Here is an 18735-nt window from a genome sequence, read left to right as displayed (position 1 = left end):
ACAACATCTGACCTGTCTTCCTACACCAGAATCCTGTAGCAAGGTGTTGGGTGGAACTAAGACCTGAATGGAAAACCAGTTTGGTTGTGTGAATTTTATAATGTTGAGAGATCAGGATGTCATCTTTGATATTTGACCTGATTTTTGGATCTTGGGAAATTTTCAAATTTTAAAGAATTCATGATCTAAAAAGCAGTCAGACATGGGGCTGGAGAGATGGTTAAGAGCACTGTCTGCCTGTGTCTCTCAGGACAGATCTACATCTGGTTCCTGTCAGCCTGCACTTTTTTGCTTCATCCATCTTATCTAGTTTGGTGGCTGTATATGTATGGGCCACATGTGGGGTAGGCTCTGAATGGGTGTTCCTTCAGTCTCTGTTCTAAACTTTGCCTCCCTATTCCCTCCTAAAGGTATTCTTTTTCCCCTTTTAAAGGAGTGAAGCATTCGCATTTTGGTCACCCTTCTTGAGTTTCATGTGTTCTGTGAATCTAGGGTAATTCGAGCATGACACAGCCAGAATATGGCAAATACACAGGCGAATGCCAGCAGCAAACCACTGAACTGAGAAAGGGATCCCCGTTGAAGGAATCAGAGAAAGGACTGAAAGAGCTTGAAGGGGCTTGAGACCCCATATGAACAACAATGCCAACCAACCAGAGCTTTCAGGGACTAAGCCATTACCCAAAGCCTATACTTGGACTGACCCTGAGCTCCAACTGCATAGGTAGCAATAAATAGCCTAGTAAGAGCACCAGTGGAAGGGGAAGCCCTTGGTCCTGCCAAGACTGATCCCCCAGTGAAGGGGATTGTTGGGGGGAGGGTGGTAATGGGGGGAGAATGGGGAGGGAACACCAACATAGAAGGGGAGGGGTTAGGGGGATGTTGGCCTGGAAACTGGGAAAGAGAATAACAATTGAAATGTAAATAAGAAATACCCAAGTTAATAAAGATGGAGGGGGAAAAAAAAAAGAGCACTGTCTACTCTCCCAGAGGTCCTGAGTTCAATTCCCAGCAACCACAGGGTGGTTTACATGCATCTGTAATGGGATCTGATGCCCTCTTCTGGTGTGTCTGAAGATAGCTACAGTGTACTCATATACATAAAACAAACAAATCTCTTGAAAATAGTACTGTGGCACCTTTCCCTTCCCCTAGTGTAGAAAAGGCACGGGTACCTAATTTGTGTCTTAGAGTGAGTGAGCCAAAGGTGCAGGCAGCCTGGCAATATTTTATCAGTTTTTTGCTCAGTCTTTTTTTATTGTTAATATGCCCAGAGTTTCTTTACCTTTCTTATCATAACCCAGGTAAACACAACACTTAATGCATTTTCTCCTGTTTTACATGACTTCCAGGTAAGAATGAAGAAAACTACTCGCTATTGAGTACCCACTATGCGCTAGGCTCTTTAACAGTTTCTTTTATGTATGCATCTTAAAAAGTTTGCAGAGCATTTTGGCCATATAGATAATGTTGCCATTTTATTGAGACGAAAAGAGTGCTAAGTAACTTCTGCATGAATATAGCTCGTCAATGTGAGTAAGGGATAAAGATGTGGCTGTGCAAATAGAGGCGTGACTAGCAATTAGGGGGTTCTGGGTTTGACAGCCTCTGACACAATAAAGTGGTGCTGGTGCTGGTGTCAATGTAACTAAAAGATGATTTAATGATCAGCACCTTCCTGTGTTCTTAGAGATGTATTTAATTCTCAATACTCACGTTTCAGGGAGTAGGCCAGTTCCTCTAGTCTACTTCTGACTTCATCTATTACAGACGAAGGCATGCCTACATCCTAGTGTATCGCGTGCTTTTGCTTCCGTTAGTGTTCATAGACCCCATTGTATCTTCCTCCTTAGCTGGCCTTCCTCGTTTTGAAGTCCTGATAGTTGGAGAGCATTTGCTTTTTCATCTTTGTAATCAATAAAAGTGACAACCTAACGTTTTTTTTTAAGAACCTAATTTTTTTTAAAGTTAGTGTTCACAGTTGTAGACCTGTGAATTTAGTCAAGTATGTTTTTCATTTTACAATGTAAATCTTTTCCTGTCCTGAGCATGTCTGGCTTATACAGAGCATTCTCAAGTGTAAGCTTTTAATTAAGTCTCTTTCATCTGTCTTAGTTAGGATTCGATTGTCATGAAGAGACAACATGCCCACAGTAACTCTAATAAAGGACAACATTTAACTGGGGCTGGCTTAGAGTTCAGAGGATTGGGCCATTATCATCATGGCAGAAGCATGGCCCGGAGCCTGCACTCAGACATGGTGCTAGAGAATTAGCTGAGACTTCTACATCTGGATTGTTAGGCAGCAGGAAACAAGTGAGCCACTGGGCCTGCTCTGAACTTCTGAAACCTCAAAGCTCACCCCCAGTAACACAGTTTGTTCAGCAAGGCCACACCTACTCCAGCAAGTTCACATGCTCTAATTCTTTCAGTAATGGCACTCCCTGTGAGCCTGTATGGGCCATTTTCATTCAGACTACCACAGCACTGGCCACCTACTTTCCACAAGACCTGAGAATTACATTTCTCGTCATTGCATTATGGCTTTGGGACAATTGTTGGCCCTTTCCCATATTCCTTTCTCAGTAGAAAGGGGTCATAGGGTACCACATTCAAACATAAGATTCTGATGTACGTATTCTTCTAAACTGGATATGAGAGGCTGATGTAGGATGAACTCTTTGCCTGAAAGTAAAACATACATGTCCTTGTGAAGAGCTCCCCATTCCCCATACAGGAAGGCGCTGCTAGCAGCCTTAGGGAAGGAGATAAGGTGGCATGATGGTCTACAGTACAGAGTGCATTCTAACACCTTCTAGCTCGTCCTTACCTACATTAGTTTCTCCATTTATTTACCTTCCTGAAATTTGACGCCCTAGAAGCTCAACTTTCCCTTTGCCTTGTCATTTCTCTGAAAAATCACTGCTCTTTATTAAGATCTATACAGGCCCAGGCTCTGCCACTACTCTGAGTGCCTAAGCCCAGTGCCTCCACGTGTCTGCACCCCAGGGGTATTGAACTTGTGTTGTTGTCCCAGTTGTCCTGCCTGGGGTCAGATTTATTTGCAGAACTCCTAGCAGTGAAGCTAGATGGATAGAGAAAGGGTTTCCTCTTCTATGGATGACGTATCCATACTCCCTTGTTATCATAAGGATATTTCTTAGAATAAACACTAACTCTTTTATGGCAATGTAAGGAAATTTGAGAAGTCTAGTATTATGAACTAGTTAGCAGAAAGTTGCTATTTCAAATTTTTAAACAACTATATAAGTCAAATCTTTTTCTTAAGAAGATGTTCTATGATTTGTTACTGACTCTTTTGAACAGTAAGTAAGGTATTGTGGGCTTGGAAGACAGAAGAAAAAAAATACTGAGATGGTGTTGGCTTTTCTATTGCTATAAAATTCCCAGAATCCAATTTTCCACTTAGCTAAATGATGTTCTAGAATAGTTATTTTTCTTGATATTGACAAAGATTCTGTCAGAAAGGTCAACTGAAAATAAGACTAAGGTAAAATATAGAAACTGAAGGCATGCAGGGTGGATTCCTGAGGAACAGTGTGGTAGGGATATTTGGGAAACTGAGATCCATAACCATCTGTTAGAATGACCCTTATGTAGTCTTTATCAAATGTACCAAAACATTTTAAGTATTTTTCTTGTTGATACTGTATTTTCATTATCCCATTTACTACTTAAAATTTATTTTATAAGCATAAGAACCAAATCACTTAATTCTACAATGATTTGATTTATTTTTACTTCTTTTTACCAGAATGTTTGAAGCAAGTTTTTATCATTTCTAATTTATATGGGAAAACATACTTAAGTATTCTTTGATAACAAATCATTTGAGTTGAAATACGTCTGTTTCTTTTTAAAGAAAAATTATATGAATTGATATGGTTGCATACATACAATTCAAGCCTGAGATGGTTGCATATATCTATAACTCTAGAACATGAAGTCAGAGACAAGGGGACCAAGGCCAGCTTACATACAGAGAGGGTTCGAGACCCACCTGGGATATGTTGGAAAGACTCTCTTTCCAAGAAAAATTCCTGTAAGCTAAGAAGTCACTGAATTCTTCCTTTCCTTCCAGCCAGAATGTTGTATTTTCTGAATGGTTTATGACAATGCTTTTCACAACCACTTTCAGTAGCACAGTCTTAATGTGAAATGAGACACCCCCCCTACCGTGTGTGTGTGTGTGTGTGTGTGTGTGTGTGTGTGTGTGTGTGTGTGTAGAGTATGAAATACCTGAATTTCTTCCTTAGTTTTCTAGTTCCAACACAAGTTGTCTCATCTTAGGCAGACCAGTAAAGGTTTCTGTCGAACCTTAGGAGACTAAAATATGAGCACACAGCAAATAAACTACACACACACACACACACACACACACACACACACACACACAAAACACAGAGTATCCAATAATTTTCATGGTAAAAATTGTACTTTATGAAAGTTGTTCTGGTTTTTATTTGTACTTTTATTTTTTATATTTTGAGAGTACAGTTTAATTATATCATATCCCACTTCCCTTTCCTTTCAAACACTCTTATACACCCCTTCCTTCCTGTTTATCAAATTGATGGCTTCTTTTTTTATTAGTTGTTACTATATACATAAATGATTATGTAAAAAGGGCTTTGCTTATGTTAGGCAAGTGTTCTACCACAGAATTACATCCTCAACCCCTCCCCCTTTTTGAGTCAGGGTCTTGTTATGTAGCCCAGTCTGGCCTTGAATTTGTGGTCCTCTTGATTCTCAAGTGTGAGATTGTAGATGAGTGTCACCATACCCAGTCTGATGTTAATGTTTTGTTTCTGTTTTTGTTTTCTTTGCTAGAGTTTTGGCAACAATAAGAAGGGTGATAGCCCCTTCTTGTTTCACTAGAACCACAGTGGTTCTCTATTATTTGGACTGTAGGTACTTGTCAGAAAGTTAAGTTTCTATCTGATTACATCCAGATTTGCAGCTCTTTTGTGGTAGAATAGGAAATGCTGACTCAAGGGGAGAAAGAGCTACAGAGAAACAGAGAACACACACACACACACACACAGAGAGAGAGAGAGAGAGAGAGAGAGAGAGAGAGAGAAACATTTGGGGTGCCCTCTTAGCCTTCTTACTTCCTGTACCACGATAAACTTTATATAAAAAATGTTAGTGTCTGTTTTAAGAGATCAGCTATAAAAGCAAGGAACCAGGACACTCGGACACAGGACACATTGTTAAAATAACATTAAGCAGGTCTGGAGAGATGGCTCAGCAGTTAAGAGCACTGATTGCTCTTTCAGAGGTCCTGAGCTCAAGTCCCAGCAACCACATGGTGGGTCACAACCATCTGTAACAGGATCCGATGCCCTCTTACTGGTGTGTCCTAAGAGAGCAACAGTGTACTCACATAAAATAAATAAATAAATCTTAAAAAAAATTTAAAAAGATAACATTAAGCAGTTATCCTGAAGGTGCTGTTGTGCTTTTACCTCCAGTTTGCTCCAATTGATTATTTACTTTATCTTGGAGATTTACAAATGTGTGTGTGTGTGTGTGTGTGTGTGTGTGTGTGTGTGTGTGTGTGTATGTATGTATATACATTTGTATGTATGTATATATGTTTGTTTTTCAAGACAGGGTTTCTTTTCTCTGTGTAGGTCTGGTTGTCTGGAATTCACTTTGTAGACCAGGCTGGCCTTGAACTCAGATATCCTCAGCCTCCTGAATACTGGCATTAAAGGTGTAGACCACCATTGTCCGGTATGGAAATTTAAAAATTTTAAACTCTGCTTAATTCCTATTGTTAGCAACTCATTAGGGAAGAATTTATTTGATCAGAGATGGTCAAAACTATATTTTGTTTTGTTTAGTAAACATCAGAATTAAACTGGTGTTTAAAAATGTCGTTTAAAAGGTCTGTGGCATGTGAAAGTTACTTGGTTTTCATAATTTCAACTTTAACAGTTACTAAATAGTACTTAGCATTATGCTGTGGGTTTTTGTGTTTCAGCATTACATGTGTGTGAATGTGGCCAGCCTTCCCAGTGTGCTGTATTGCTTCTGTATACTCTGCAATTAGTACAAGTCAGTCTTTTCATAAACACTTCAGCCTGAGGGCGTGTCCAATGCTGGTGCATGTTCTGTTCACATTCTGTCATTTTACCCTAACCACCTATCTTCTTTGGAGATTTCAGTAATGTGACAAGGATTGTAGCTTCCCAGATTAAACACAGGGCATTAGATTAGATTTCTGTCTCTTTTTGCTAGAAAGCAAGAGTGAATAAGGTCAGCCTTTTAGCTGTCTGTCTGTCTGCTTTTACTGTGAGCATCACATGCTAGGAAAAGCTAGTTCATCTGTCTGTGTGTTTGGGATTCAACAGCATAAACTGTCAGACTAACACTGATTGAAGGTGGACTGGGAGGGGAAAGCCTATCTGTCCAATGGCTCGCCATTGGCTTCTTATTACAGCATTCTCCCCTGAGACTCGCTCTGCATGCTCATTCACCTACCTCCCCCCTCTGCTTGTTCCCCTTCCTTTCTTACCCCTTCATTACTGATTCACAGCTAGAGGCAGCACGGTGGCGGTGGCGGCAGCAGTAACGGGGCAGCGACAGCAACAGCAGCAGGGCTGCTTGTCAGGAATCACGATTGCAATGAGCTCATCCTTTTCTCCTTGCAGCTTCACAACTGCCCTGGCTTCCTGGCTACAGCTACTGCTGCCTGCCTGCTCGCCTGCTCGTACACAGATATTCATTCTCTCTCTCTCTCTCTCTCTCTCTCTCTCTCTCTCTCTCTCTCTCTCTCTCTCTCTCACACACACACACACACACACACACACACACACACACTCACACCTCTCAGTCACACATGCTAGAGCCCTCTGAGCTTGTCCATTTTGACACATGCATCTGAACTCTTCCTGCTCTGCTCTTGGCTATTTTTCCAGGATTCAATTGCTTTTGCCATTTTTTTTTTACATCAACCTTTGATTTCCTTCTCTAGTCTACTCCAGGGCTTGTGCATAGTTGATAATTTAGACAAAATGTTTTTCTTGTGGCGACATTAGCTGACAGTTCCCATCATAGACCATTTTGTGCATCTTCCTGGGGAGACGTAGCCTGGCTCCCCTCTATCTGCAGTTCTTAGGATTGTGGATGAGAGATCCAGCTTTCTCATTCTGGATACCTATTTACTGCTCATGGAAGAAGGGGTGCCCTGCCCAGCCCCAGCTGCTAAGCTCACACCTCCTGTCAAAAAGTCCCAGGACATGCACGACGAGAGGAGCAAGCTGGTGAATGAGTATGCATGTCGAGTGCTGGAACTTCTGGGGATGGGGCATCGGCTGTTTGTGCCACGGCTTCTGGCGGTGAGATCGTTTTTCATTGGACTTAATTTGTAGAGAGTCTGTGTATCCTCTATGAGAATGTCACTCTGGAGGCTGTGGGTTCCTGTTTCCTTCCCTTGCAGCCCTTTCTGTTGAGAAGGAGGGCTGAGTGGCCACTGCTGTGTAGCTTCCATGAAGCCTGGACCATGCCACTCCTTAACTGGCTACAAGAAATTATGGCTCTCTTCTCAGAGCCTAGGGTCACATCAGTGGCATTATCACTGTGGCAAGGAGGAAAAAGAAAAATTTTCAGGCTGTCTAGGCTCAGAAATGAACCAGAAAACCCCAAAACTTGATGTGGGTGTTCTGTTATTTATTTCTCCAAAGGGTTAAATTTTACAACAGAAATAGCCATCTATCTGGACTATGTGAGGCTGGCTTCCCAACCTTCTCACATGACTGCTGGTTAGATTTGGGGAATGGGGTTTTATTACCTAAAAGCCCTTGGGTAAGAAATTGCAGGTTTCTCTCCTGGGGTGATTGAACTATGTGTCTATAAAACTGCATATAGCTGCCAGGTCTGTTCTGTGAGTCGAAGAAGTCGGGCTTGTTTGTTATTTGATTTTCTGAATAAGAGAAAAACCAGCCTTTCTCATTTCCTACTAAGGGTTAACATTAAATACCCACAATTGCCGTGGCAGGGTTTCTCTTCAGTGGTTCCAGAGCTGGACCTAGCAACTGTTGGGTGATACAATTGGTCTACAGTAGTCCTATACCATCATTCCGTAATTGGAAGGGAAAAACAGCTTTGTCTGTGTTATAGAATAGATATTAATGAATTTTAATGCTAGTCTGGATTTATATGATTCTCTCACCTGCATATCTTTGCAATACAGTGATTATTTGACTGGATTTAATTCTTACTTTTCCTCCATTTCTTCTGGCTGACCATAACAGACATTCTGTAGCCATGTGTTAGAAATTTCCCACCATGAAAAAAGTCAGTTGGTCATTGCAAGATGAAATTAGATGTGATGGGCAGTATAAAATTATAGGGAGGTTATTTGAGAAATCTAACAATTTCTTTTCCATGTAGGGAAGAATTTTTAGAAATCTGAGTTTTATGTTTTAATGCCTAGGTGAAACCATTGCTTTCCTGATTCACAGTTTAATTTACAAGGGAGAAAACAAAAGATCCTCATGTATTAGAAATGAGTTTTATTTTTAAGTACAGAAATTTTGGCACTAGAAATTGCTAATATACATTTAAACAAATTCCTTGCATCTCTGAGTCTTGGTGTAACAAATTTCCAAGTCTTAAAGGCTACCTAACTGTGACTCAAGGGTTTCTACTGATGACTTAATAGACCTGGTGTGGCACATTTTACTTTCAAGTTTTCAGTATTTTGAAGTAAAACATGAATTGATAGCTTAAAAGATGTCTCGCAGTCATATCTATACTAGAGATAAATTTAAACTTCTAGTTAAAAACTTTTAATTAGCAACAAAGTCCACAGAGTGTTGGACTCCCAAACTTGAGGTCTTAGGGCGGTTACATATGTCCTGTGTTGCAGATGGACAAATCTGGATGTCAAATGATGTATTTAAAGTAAGTGCTTCCCTCGAGGATTTTTTGGACTCTACCTTATAGAGTCTAGGCAATAGTGCTAACATGTGACTAACATATGCTGAGCACTGTCATGGCCATTTGGAAGTCTCTGGCATTGTAGTACACAGTTGCCCTTGAAAGATTGTTGATAGAACCGTTGTTTGTATGTAGCTTATATTTTGGGAGTCTGTTAATTAACATGGTGACTGTGAATTGGGATCTGCTATCCAAGGAGTTACCACTCAAAGTTTAGCTTGTATACTGGGAGGGTGGGGGATGGGCTTAGTTGTTCAGCTCAGTGTTATTGGACTGACTAATGATTCAGGATTGATGATGGTCCTAGGAGGCATCCTGACACATGCATTATCAGTGTCTGTCCATTTCCAGCCAGGAGCCAAGTTTAAGACATGACTCTGCCTTTTTAGTCATGTTTTAAACATGACGACATACAAACATGTTCAGATCACTTATTTTAAAACGCCATTAAATTTCATTATAAATTAGTTTAAAAAAAAGTCAAGGCCAGGTATAGCTGTGCTTCCCTGTGACCCTGGCTCTCAGAAGGCTGAAGCCAAGGGTCAACTTCTGCTACACAGTGAGTTCCAGGCCAGCCTGCGCTGCAGTGCCTCATGTGAAAACAAAAGTAAACGATGATTTATCCAACCAGAGTGGTCCATTTTACCTTAAGTTTTATTTATGGTTCCTAATTAACGCAAAGAGAACTAAATGATGAGGTTTGTGTGATGGTGAGAGACCAGCGAAGACAGGATGAACATTTAGAATCTATGTGATTTACCTCTCAAAGGTACAGATAGTAAAGAACAATTCCCCCAATACATCAAGTACTTATACAAGTGCTTCATTTTAGATGTTACCACCATGCATCAACTCCATGCAGTGACTTAGCAAACATGTTTCTTTATTGGAATTAATACACAACTGGATGTAAACATCTTATACATCAGCTAAAGCCTATCCTTATCCAAATCTAGAGGTTCTATGGCCTACAACAGTTGGGGGAGGCTACACAGAAATCCTATAGGACATCATAAGTGAAAGAAGAAAGGCCATTTAGAGTACAAACAATGAAGAGGAGAAAAGAACCATGCAGCTTCCCCCGCCCCAAATACTCACCCAGAGTTTGTTGTGTCGTAGAGAGCTTGAGGAAACATTTCTCACCCAAGAGTACTTAGGAGTGTAGAATAGAAACATCTGGAACTAAAACTCAGATGTTAGGACTATTTTCACCCAATTTTCTTTTTTTAAAAAAGAAAGAAAATGTGTTATTCTTACACTGCATTTTTTAAGTGGGGAAACACATTCAGTGTGGTGTCAGCAGAAGTATATAACACATGGCTAGAGGTTATGCACTGCTAGTGAACTTTGTGGTTGAAGAAAAACTTTTACTCTCTTCACAGTCAGAATTCTTCTTTTCTCTCTAGGTTTTCTTTTTTAAATTGCAGTCATATGACATGAGAAGTTATTATCATGTCGTTAGATATTAAAATATTTTCATCACATGTATTTTCAATACTGATCCCCTGGATATTTCCACAGTAAGTTCAGAAGACTTCCAATGAAGATTGAGATGTGTGTGTGTGTGTGTGTGTGTGTGTGTGTGTGTTTGTGTGTGTGTGTACGCACATACCTGCACACATGTACACACGTTCAGGCAAATATTCTAGCTGCCCATTTATTAACCATTGAAATAATCCATTTCAATGAAAAATTTATGCTATCAAAATATACCCTAATATGTTTTTAGTTTATGGACTTTTCTGAGATAAAGTGAAGGTAAAAGCCGCCTGGAGACCGGATTATCTCCTCCTTTTACCTTTATTGTTATCATCTGTAAAGGTTGCTCACTGAGGGGAGGTTATTGCTTTTTAAAAAGTTAAGAACCCAAATACAGAAAATGTCATGTGTATACTTTTTATGCCTCTCAAAAAATCCCAAACGTCTTCATATTAAAGTAAGTACAAAATCAGTTCCCTAATTTGTACTGCGTAAATTTTGTCTTTTAACCCTGGGACTGCTGTACCTAGAGCTTATATGAATCTATAGAACAACTTAGAGTGATGTCTGTTGTGGGATTGACTATTTTATTCCTATTACTGCGGCAACCTCAAAGAATATTATAGTAAAACCACCTCTTGCAGGTATTTCTTACTACCTCCGTAAAAAAAGGAAGTAGAATTTGTGTAAATGACTTTAATCATACCGACAGGCTTCATATATAATTCTGTTCAAATGAAGAAATGAGTGATGTCCCCTCTGAAGATGTAAGGGACAAACATAGTTCCCATTATGAAAAGATTGTCGTAAAGCAAGAGACATGTATTGGTGAGCCACTGATTTATTTAGATGTTACTGTGTAGATGTTACCTCCCACCACTGTTACTTAACAGTGTTGGAGAAATACTGCCTTTTGATAGTTTACTGTTCCCTTGTAATTATTCAAAGGTACTATAGAAAAACTCAAGAATTTGCCAGCAAGATGGGAAAAATGGTTCATCTTTTATTGACTATGCTTATAAACAAAAAGTTAATAATTTTCCAGTTGAGAAATAAAAGCCTTTCCAGTGTAAATCAGGTCCAGCTTGATAGGATTCTGTGGTCAAAAGTCAGGACATCTTTTTGGGGGTACTTGGTCATGATTAAGCAAGTGTCAGTCTTCCTGTTAAAGCTTAAAACTTATCATCATGAAATCATGTGCTAAGCCTCTCTTCATTATCAGGGGATTAATATTCATATAACTCTAAGCTTAATTATAACCATTGTTATCATCTTCATAGCTAGGTAATTATTAATTTGTGTGGATTAGAGCTAGTGAACCTGGTTGAAGCCATGTGTTCTTTTCATAGGAAGCACTTACTTCTCATTGTGCCTTAGACTAACAATAACATTAATGCTTGCCTTCTCTGAAACATGCATTTAAAAAAATAAGTTCAGTGCTACACAAAATATGAATATATAAAGTCTTTCATATATGTAATATATATTTAATGAATGTAAGGAGGATAAGAAAAAGTATCAATAGGCTAGGTAAGTCTGTCTCTGAGTTGTGAGACATTATGTTAAGCTTTAAAATCCTGTCTTCTTTAGGCTAAGGAGTTACATCTGTGGGTAAAGAGCTTGCTGTGCAAGGAGGAAGAATGCCAGTTCTAATCCGTAGCACCTACATTAAAAACCAGATGCGATGGTGTGTACCTCTAACCCCGACACTAGGGAGTTGAGGGGACCCCATGAGTTCACTGGCCAGACAGGCTAGCTGAAACAACAAACTGCTGGTTCAGTGCAAACCTTACCTGAAAACATGAAGTGGAGAGGCAGCTGAAGGCCCACTGTCACCTTGGGCTCTACAAGCATTCACACATGGACAAGTTTACCACCACTGCCCCATTTTGCTTTTATGTGAGGAACCATGACTGTGTAATACAAACCTAAAACCCAAAACACACAGTGAAACTTCCAGGTAGATATACACACACATAGATAAATTATCATTTTTAAAGCATTTTTAAAAACAAACTAAAGATACATGCCTCAGGGTCAGAACATATTGTTAGGCATCCAAATCTTTGCAAAGTAGGAAGGGTCTATGCCTCAGTCTAGATACAGTTGTCACAACGTTTTCCTTATAGGCTTATAATACACTTATGGCATTGCAAAGGCGTTTGAGGTGAAACTTAATGATTATAGAGGTCTTTTAAAGATAGGAAACTGCAGTAAACCCCTTTGGGATCAAAGCAGGACTGAAGGTTCTCTTTAGAACACCAAGGAACAAGTTTTTTTTTTAATTTTGTTTTTAATTTTGTTACTTTATGTCTATGGGTGTTCTCATATCCCTGTGCCCAGTGAACGCAGTGGTAGCAGAAGCCATTGGATCCTCTGGAACTGGAGTCACTGATGGCTGTGAACCCCAGGTTCTCTTCAAGAGCAACGAGGACTCAGCCACTGAGCCATTTCCCTAGCCCCCAGAGGAGGGTTTTTATTAAGATTTATTTATTTTTATAAGGTATATGAGTAGCTGTATCTATATGTACACTTACATGCCAGAGGAAGACATCAGATCCCAGTATAGATGGTTATGGCCACCCTGTGCTTACTGGGAATTGAACTCAGGTCCTCTGGAAGAGCAGCCAGTGCTCTTAACCACTGAGCCATCTCTCCAGCCCCCAAAGGAAGGTTGTTCTATTATTGTTTGGGGTTTTTTTGTTTTGATTTTTGTTTGTTTTTAAGATTTATTCATCATGTATATAGCGTTCTGCCTGCATATGTGACTGCAGGCCAGAAGAGGGCACCAGATCTCATTATAGATGGTTATGAGCCACCATGTGGTTGCTGGGAATTGAACTTAGGACCTCTGGAAGACAATCAGTGCTTTTAAGCTGAACCATTTCTCCAGCCCCCAACGGAGGTTTTTAAGTGCCTTTTGCTTAGTGGAGTTTCTTTTTATATCACAGTGAAATCATTTTTATTGAAATCCAGAAGAAAAATATGAATTATTAGAACTTAGACTATAGAGTGCTTTATTTCTTATAACAAATAAGGGCTGTGTGCATATGTGCATATGTGCTCATACACTGGAGGAAAACACAGGGGCCTCCTCTATCATTCTCTGCCTTATTTCACCTCACTAAACCTGGAGCTAGGCTGGCTAGCCTGCAAGCCCCAGCAATCCTCTTGTCCCTATCCCATCATAGCACTGTACTTAGATTTTTACGCCCAGCTTTTTACCCAGGTGCCCAGATTCAGACTATGCCTTCATGCTGTGCTCTCAGTGCCCTGAGCATGGAGCCACCTCCCCAGCCCTAGACAATGCTCTGAGCATGGAGCCACCTCCCCAGCTCTAGACAATGCTCTGAGCATGGAGCCATCTTCTCCAGCCCTAGACAATGCTCTGAGCATGGATCCACCTCCCCAGCCCTAGACAATGCTCTGAGCATGGAGCCACCTTCTCCAGCCCTACACAATGCCCTGAGTGGAATTACAAGTATCAGTGAGGGTAGGCACTGTTTTTAACCACAAAATATTACTACCTAAGAATATTTGAGCAATGCAAAGATAACTTACCACATCATTATCTCTGTTTGTTTTGGACTTAATATTCATATACTTTATCTTACTTCATTTTCAAGATCGAAAAATGTGTGCAACATCACAAGTTAGCCAGAGATGAAACTAGAATGTATTTATTTCAACGTTTGCAATCATATTTAACTCCATTTATATCCTAAGTACCTTCCATAGATTGAGGTTCCATTTCTCTGCTTCCAGTCTTGATCCTCTGTGTTATGTGATTGTCACAGCTCTTTTACATCTTGAGTTCAACTGAGTTAGACAAGCCAACCACCACCACCACCATCATCCTGTGTGTGTGTGTGTGTGTGTGTGTGTGTGTGTGTGTGTGTGTGTGTGTGTGTTGGAAACATACTCATGCTTGAGTGGGCATTAGAGAACAATTTTGTGAAGTTGTTTCTTTCATTCCACCTTATATAGGTGCTAAGATTAAGCTCATGTTGTCAGGCTTACACAGTGTCATAGTTAGGATTGCTATTGCTATAATGAAACACTGTGACCAATAAGCAAGTTAGAGAGAAAAGGGTTTATTTGGCTTACACTTTTGTATCACCGTTCATCATCAGAGGAAGTCAGGACAGGAACTCAAAACAGAGCAGGAACCTGGAGGCAGGAGTTAATGCAGAGGCCCTGGAGAGGTGCTGTTTACTGGCTTTGTCATCATGGCTTGCTCAGCCCAGGGAAGGCACCACCCACAATGGACTGGGCCCTCTCCCCCCAGTCACTAACTGAGAAAATGCCTTATAGCCAGATCTTATGGAGGCTTCTTCTCAATTGAGGTTCCCCTTTCCAAAATGACTCTAGCTTGTAGCAAATTGACACAACACTAGCCAGTACATACAGCAAGTGAATTAGCAGGAGGACCATCTTGCCTACCTGCCAGTAGCATTTTGAAGTGGATAGCCACCAGGCGATTTGACTTCTACTGTCAGTGCAGTCCGCATGCATAGCAGTGCCTGCAAAGCACTGCCCTTGAAACTATGGCCTCCACAAGAATTACCTCAGTCTTCATTGCCATTCCAACCTGACTTAAATGTCCAGTGTGTGAGGAGGAGGCATTCTTCATTCTTGATCCTGGCCTATCTGTATTTATGTGAGCTCAGGCCTGAAATTAGGTCCTGAGCAGATTTAGAAAATCAGGTAGCCAAGCCACCAGGTCAGAACCTACTTCATTTCTCCAGCTTTTATGACTCAATTATGTGGTTCCTTCAACAATAGGATCTTGCTTTCAGGTTCTGAAGAATAACCTAGAGCAATACCCTGTAGGGTTTGTGGGACCACACTGGACAACAACTTGAAGAGGTAGCCCATTCCTGGTACTGAGGTTTTTGTCCAGTAGTGTGTGACAATACTAATACCCTGATTGTGATATTGTCCCTTCATTCTAGGGTGACTCCATTTAAACTCTTTTAATATATGCATAGATATTCATTTTAGGATGCTTCTACAGAAGCAAGTTTGCATATGGCTTTTTCAAAGGGCCTTCAGTGTTAGCTAGCTATCCCTCTTCTACCCTGCTTCCCACCCCCCACCCATTGATCCTTCCTGTTCCTCTATTTTTTTTAACCTCTTTATACTACTGTATTCTATCTGCCTTCTCCTGAAAGAGCTACTCCTCTTGCCATGGGTCTCTGTGTTTCATACGAGTTTTCTCAGCTCTGCGGGTGATGCATAAATCACACATTATCTAAAGCTTAAAAGTGAACATTCATGTATGAGAGAAAACATGTCAATTAAGTGGCATCTCTAAGACATTTCATAATATGTGCTTGTATGTTTCAGATAATTTACTGGAACTCGCTAAATAACCCCAGCTGGCCTCAAACTCAGGGTGATCTACCTACCTCAGCCTCCTTAGGATTGAAATTTGAGGCAGGTACCATTTTTCCCAATGAAAATATTTAATTTCTTTTTTACTTATTTTTATATACCTTTTTACCTAAGTCATTGGTGTGTATCAGAGATTTTGCCACCATTGTTTTTAAGTTTTTACTAGAATATTGCAGAAAATACTGCAAAATCAAAGAAAAAAGTCACCTATAGTCCTTTTATGTGAGCAAACTTTCTTTTGTGTTTCCTTTTGGTCTTTTTTCCTATGTGCAGATATTCTGATTGATTTTCACATGGTGACGTTTATAAAAAGTGAGTTTAGCAAACATGTTTTTAGTAAGAAGTCAGTAATTAAGTGGCTTGCTTTGTTTACTTTCTGTAGTGGTCGGATCTAGTCGCCCTTTTCTTCACTTGACCGACTATTGTCATTAGTGAAAAGCCATCTTCCCATTAGGTGTTTATTATGTAATGCTCATGGGCATTGATTGATGTAAATGAAATTATCATCAAGGTGAAGTCACACAATGTTGATCCAGGAGTTCACTCATTTCCTTTTCTTTATAAGAGATTTATTTTATGTGAGTACACATCACTGTCTTCAGACAAGAAGAGGGCATCGGATCCCATTACAGATGGTTGTGAGCCATCATGTGGTTGCTGGCAATTGAACTGAGGACCTCTGAAGGAGCTGTCAGTGCTCTTAGCCACTGAGCCATCTTTCCAGCCCAAAGATACAACTTGTCAGGAGTGGAATTCAAACCCACACCTCTAGGAGAGACTGCAACCTGAACACAGCACCTTAGATAGCTAGGCCATCCTGACTACTCATTTTTTTCTTTCCTCTTTCTTTCTTTCTTTCTTTCTTTCTTTCTTTCTTTCTTTCTTTCTTTCTTTCTTTCTTTCTGTGTCTCTCTTTCTCTTTCTCTCTTTTTTAACTTCTAGCTTGGTACACTTTGCTAAGATCCACTATTATAATCTCCATATAATATAAATTAAATGTTATTTGTTAGTAATTGTCTCATATTAAGATTTATAATTTCAGCATGACTCATGATATTAAATGGTATATTCATGAAAATCAACATTCTTTTTTTGTAATGCGTTTGCTAGTATAATGCTCACAGGCTGAAATGTGGTGATGTGTCTTGGTGATTGTTTTACAGACCTCAAAGGAAGACCTCCTGCAGGCTGATTTTGAAGGTGCTTTGAAGTTTTTCAGAGTTCAGCTTCCAAAGAGATACCGGGCAGAGGAGAATGCAAGAAGATTGATGGAGCAGGCTTGCAATATTAAAGTAAGATTCATGAACTCACATGACTGCAGTATAGAGGGCATGTAAACAGTATCAGCATAGCAAGGCGTGTGTACCTCCTCATGTCTGTGTTGTTGGTTTCTGGGTATGTCTTAGGGGTGCTGTCTACACACTCTTCTCTCCTAGACCTTTGTCATTCCAGGATGTGCACAGTTGTTCTACCTTAGTAGGGCTCACAAAGAAAGGTCCAGGACTCAGATTGTAATACAAGGGAGGCAAACAGTTATCTTTTAGGTGGGGCTCTGGAATGGGCTTCTATAATAGTGGTTTCCATGACAGCAGACTTGGTATTCAGCTTTTACCATCTGTTTTAAGATTATTTATGACAGAACAGGAAAAATATGCCAAGCAGGTCTTTCCTTTTCCTTAAGGCACTTAGGCAGTTTGACTCTTGATCCATCTCACGTCTACCAGATCCTTGTAGATATATTGGTCTGTGTCATGTATCTAATTAAACAAATCTTATAAATTAACTCAAAATGAAAATCTGTATCCAGACAAATAAAAATTAAGATGGGTGAGCATATTTTCTCTAAATGATTTAGAACTAGTTTCCTAATGTCAGTACATATATCTCCAGAATATATTTACTTATCCATGACGTAAATATAAATTTGTTTATTAAACCAAAAGGCAAGTCTTATGGAACTTATATTATCATAGAAGAAAACAGACAATAAATAATTAACATAATAAATTATTTATGTTGGAAGGTGATAAGTAGACGTAGAAAAAGAAGAGAGGAAATGGTCCAGTTGTGATGTTTTTACTAGTGTGTGTGATTGACTAGTGTGTAGGCCTCCATGAGGTCTGAATGAGACAGAGGGTAACTCATGAAGATATTCTGGGGAGTAATGCTCCAGGCAGGGAAGAGCCAGTTGAGAGGTCCCGAGACCAGCTCAGGGCCTGTGAGTGGAAAGGGTGACATGTTGGCCAGTCAAACTAGAGAAGGAAGAGTGTGTGGAATCAGAGTAGAAGTTACAGGGCCCACAAAGGAGCCAAGAGCTGCCAGTTGTTATATTTAGGTTTACTTTGAAGTGGCAGGGGAGAGCAGTATGTTCTTGGTTCTGAGAGCATGGCATACATCAGCTATATGATGGACAAGAATGTGTAAAAAAGAGAGAGCACACAGAATCTGAAGTTCATCCATGGGTGAGCTGAACCAAGAGAGCAACAGTGGAGAAGAAACAGATTGGAAGTGGGAAAACCTGGGTGGACCTTGAATTTCACTGTATGTGCATATAGCTGTGAGGGGGTGAGGCAAGCACATTCTAGATCCTGAACTAAGCAGATACACAAGTGTTTCCTTTACTTTAATGAGCTCATTACTTAAGATGTAATTATATGAGCCTAATAAATAATTGATTTGGGGTTCTTCCAGGTACTATTCCACCGCAACATTAAGATACAACAACAATAAATTAAAAACAAAAGGCAGGGTCTCACTATGTAACCTTAACTGGCTGTTCTATAACCCTGGCTGGCCTTCTGCTCTTCTCCTGAGTGCTAGCATTATAGGTATGCGACACCATGCCCAGCTTGTGGGCTTGAAGCACTGTTCTCAACATCGATTTTTATT

The 18735-nt window shown here is 40.0% G+C and overlaps 1 protein-coding gene across 13 annotated transcripts in view; it reads left to right on the top strand.

The window, feature by feature from the left end:
- Window positions 1-18735, top strand: part of Rabgap1l (RAB GTPase activating protein 1-like) — a 595699-nt gene that overhangs the window by 464323 nt on the left and 112641 nt on the right. For 11 of the 13 annotated variants that reach the window (XM_006250105.5, NM_001401442.1, XM_006250106.5 and 8 more), the window contains 1 exon segment: window positions 17010-17138. In XM_006250105.5, coding sequence (XP_006250167.1) covers window positions 17010-17138 — 129 coding nt within the window. 13 annotated transcript variants of the gene reach the window in all.

The sequence above is a fragment of the Rattus norvegicus genome, chromosome 13 (assembly GCF_036323735.1).
Source record: "Rattus norvegicus strain BN/NHsdMcwi chromosome 13, GRCr8, whole genome shotgun sequence".
NCBI classification, from domain to species: domain Eukaryota; kingdom Metazoa; phylum Chordata; class Mammalia; order Rodentia; family Muridae; genus Rattus; species Rattus norvegicus.
This window is presented reverse-complemented; position numbering and strand designations above follow the sequence as displayed.